This window comes from Alexandromys fortis, unplaced genomic scaffold (assembly GCF_014885135.2).
Source record: "Alexandromys fortis isolate MF-2015 unplaced genomic scaffold, M_Fortis_MF-2015_v1.1 scaffold_219, whole genome shotgun sequence".
Lineage (NCBI taxonomy): Eukaryota > Metazoa > Chordata > Mammalia > Rodentia > Cricetidae > Alexandromys > Alexandromys fortis.
In genome coordinates, this window is record NW_026068092.1 from 2,220,906 (window position 1) to 2,222,566 (window position 1,661).

The window sequence follows — 1,661 nt, forward strand, 5'->3', positions numbered from 1 at the left end:
CACAGCTTCTAGCAGGTGCTTCCTCCCAGCACACTTCCACGGGACCAAGGCGGAGCCACAAAGGCTGCCGTCTCACCATTCTGGTAAGGGACGCTCCAGAAAGCTCGGGAGGGTGGTGAGCAGGAACCAGGGTGCAATGCCCCTCTTCTCAAAGCAGGGAGGAGAGTGTTTCCCAGCCGGCAAGGGCCCCAGGAGCAGGGGCTGTGGGAAGCAGACTGCTGCAGGTCGCAAGCCATGGCCTGGACTTCTGTCCTGATCATGCTGCTGGCCCACCTCACAGGTAAGGGAATTCCGGGGTCTAGAGCCTCCTTGCCCCTCCTCTTGCCTTGCTCTGCCCGGGTGATGGGCATGCTTCTGTTTTCCCAGGTGGTGGCCCTCAGCCCGTGTTGCATCAACCTCCATCTGCCTCTTCTTCGCTTGGAACCACCATTCGTCTCACCTGCGCCCTGAGCAGCAACTATAACATAGACATTTACAGCATTTACTGGTACCAGATGAGGCCAGGTCACCCTCCCAGGTTCCTGCTGGGACATTTCTCACACTGGGACAAGCTCCTGGGTCACAAGATACCGGCTCGCTTCTCCGGATCCAAAGACGTGGCCAGGAACCTGGAGTATCTGAGCATCTCTGAACTGCAGCCTGAAGACGAGGCTGTGTATTACTGCGCCATGGGGCCCCGGAGCCAGGAAAGGGAGAAGTGGATGGAGAGGGAGAGAGGAGGAGAAAAGTAGTTCCAGATTCGGGATCCCAGGCTCTAGAGACATTCAGACCCTGAACTTTAGGTGCAGTTTGCTTTGCTCGGCTAGGCTGGCAGAGGGAGGAGGGGTAGAGCAGGGGGCTTCGCAGAGCCAAGGAGATGGAGCCATTCAGCTTTCCCTTGTCTTGCAGTGTTGCTGTGGGCCCCACTGGAGGCTGGATTATAGAATTAAAGCTGTTTCTCTGAGTTTGGCTTGACTGGTTTGTGATCTCAGGACCAATGTAAGTCCCTGGAACCTGACTAGTGGTTCTCAGCTTGGCCAGGCACCATGAACAACAAACTCATTGTGATCACAGGGCAAGCGGGTGACAGAAACATCCTGGAGGGGGACCTCCTCGCCTTTGTAGTCACAGAGTGAAGGGGCTTAGGGAACACCATCACTGGCCCTCTACTTTGGGGTACAGCAGGTTCCTCTCCTTGGTACCTAGTGATGCTTAGGGAAGAGGCTGCTTCGTCATGGGGCTGCATTGTGGGTGTTGAGCAGCTTCTCTGGCCTCTACTACCAGACGCAGTGCACAGCACATGTCCCCACTGTAAGTGATGACAACCCCAGATGGCTCCAGATAGCAGTAAAGGTCCCCAGGGTGAGAGAGACACATCTCCCTTCTGTGCACGGGAGTGATGGGGCCAGCCGGCATTTAAAATATATATACACAAGAAATTATTTTCTTTCTTTATTGATGTTTTTGAGACAGGGTTACTCAGTACCCTTAGCTGTCTTGGAACTCAGAAATCCTCTTGCCTCTGCCTCTCAAGTGCTGAGATTAAAGGCATGCGCCACCATCACCCTGTGAAATAATTTTTTATTACTGTAGCTGGTTAGTAAGTCATTTGTCACTCTGTAAAAGTCAAAGGACAAACGTATTAAAAATAACTATGATTAAATAATATTAGTGAACACATT

General features: G+C 52.7%; 1 protein-coding gene across 1 annotated transcript; it reads left to right on the forward strand.

The window, feature by feature from the left end:
- The first annotated feature begins 234 nt into the window (after positions 1-234).
- On the forward strand, positions 235-731 carry Vpreb1 (V-set pre-B cell surrogate light chain 1). Its single transcript, XM_050122894.1, has 2 exons — positions 235-280; positions 367-731. Exons 1-2 carry the CDS (start codon positions 235-237, stop codon positions 729-731), a joined length of 411 nt encoding a protein of 136 aa, XP_049978851.1.
- Positions 732-1,661: the final 930 nt, after the last annotated feature.

Coding starts and splice junctions, on each gene's coding strand:
- Vpreb1 (XM_050122894.1), top strand. CDS start 235: ATGGCCTGGACTTCTGTCCTGATCATGCTGCTGGCCCACCTCACAG. Junction 281..366: donor GCTGCTGGCCCACCTCACAG/GTAAGGGAATTC, acceptor CTGTTTTCCCAG/GTGGTGGCCCTCAGCCCGTG.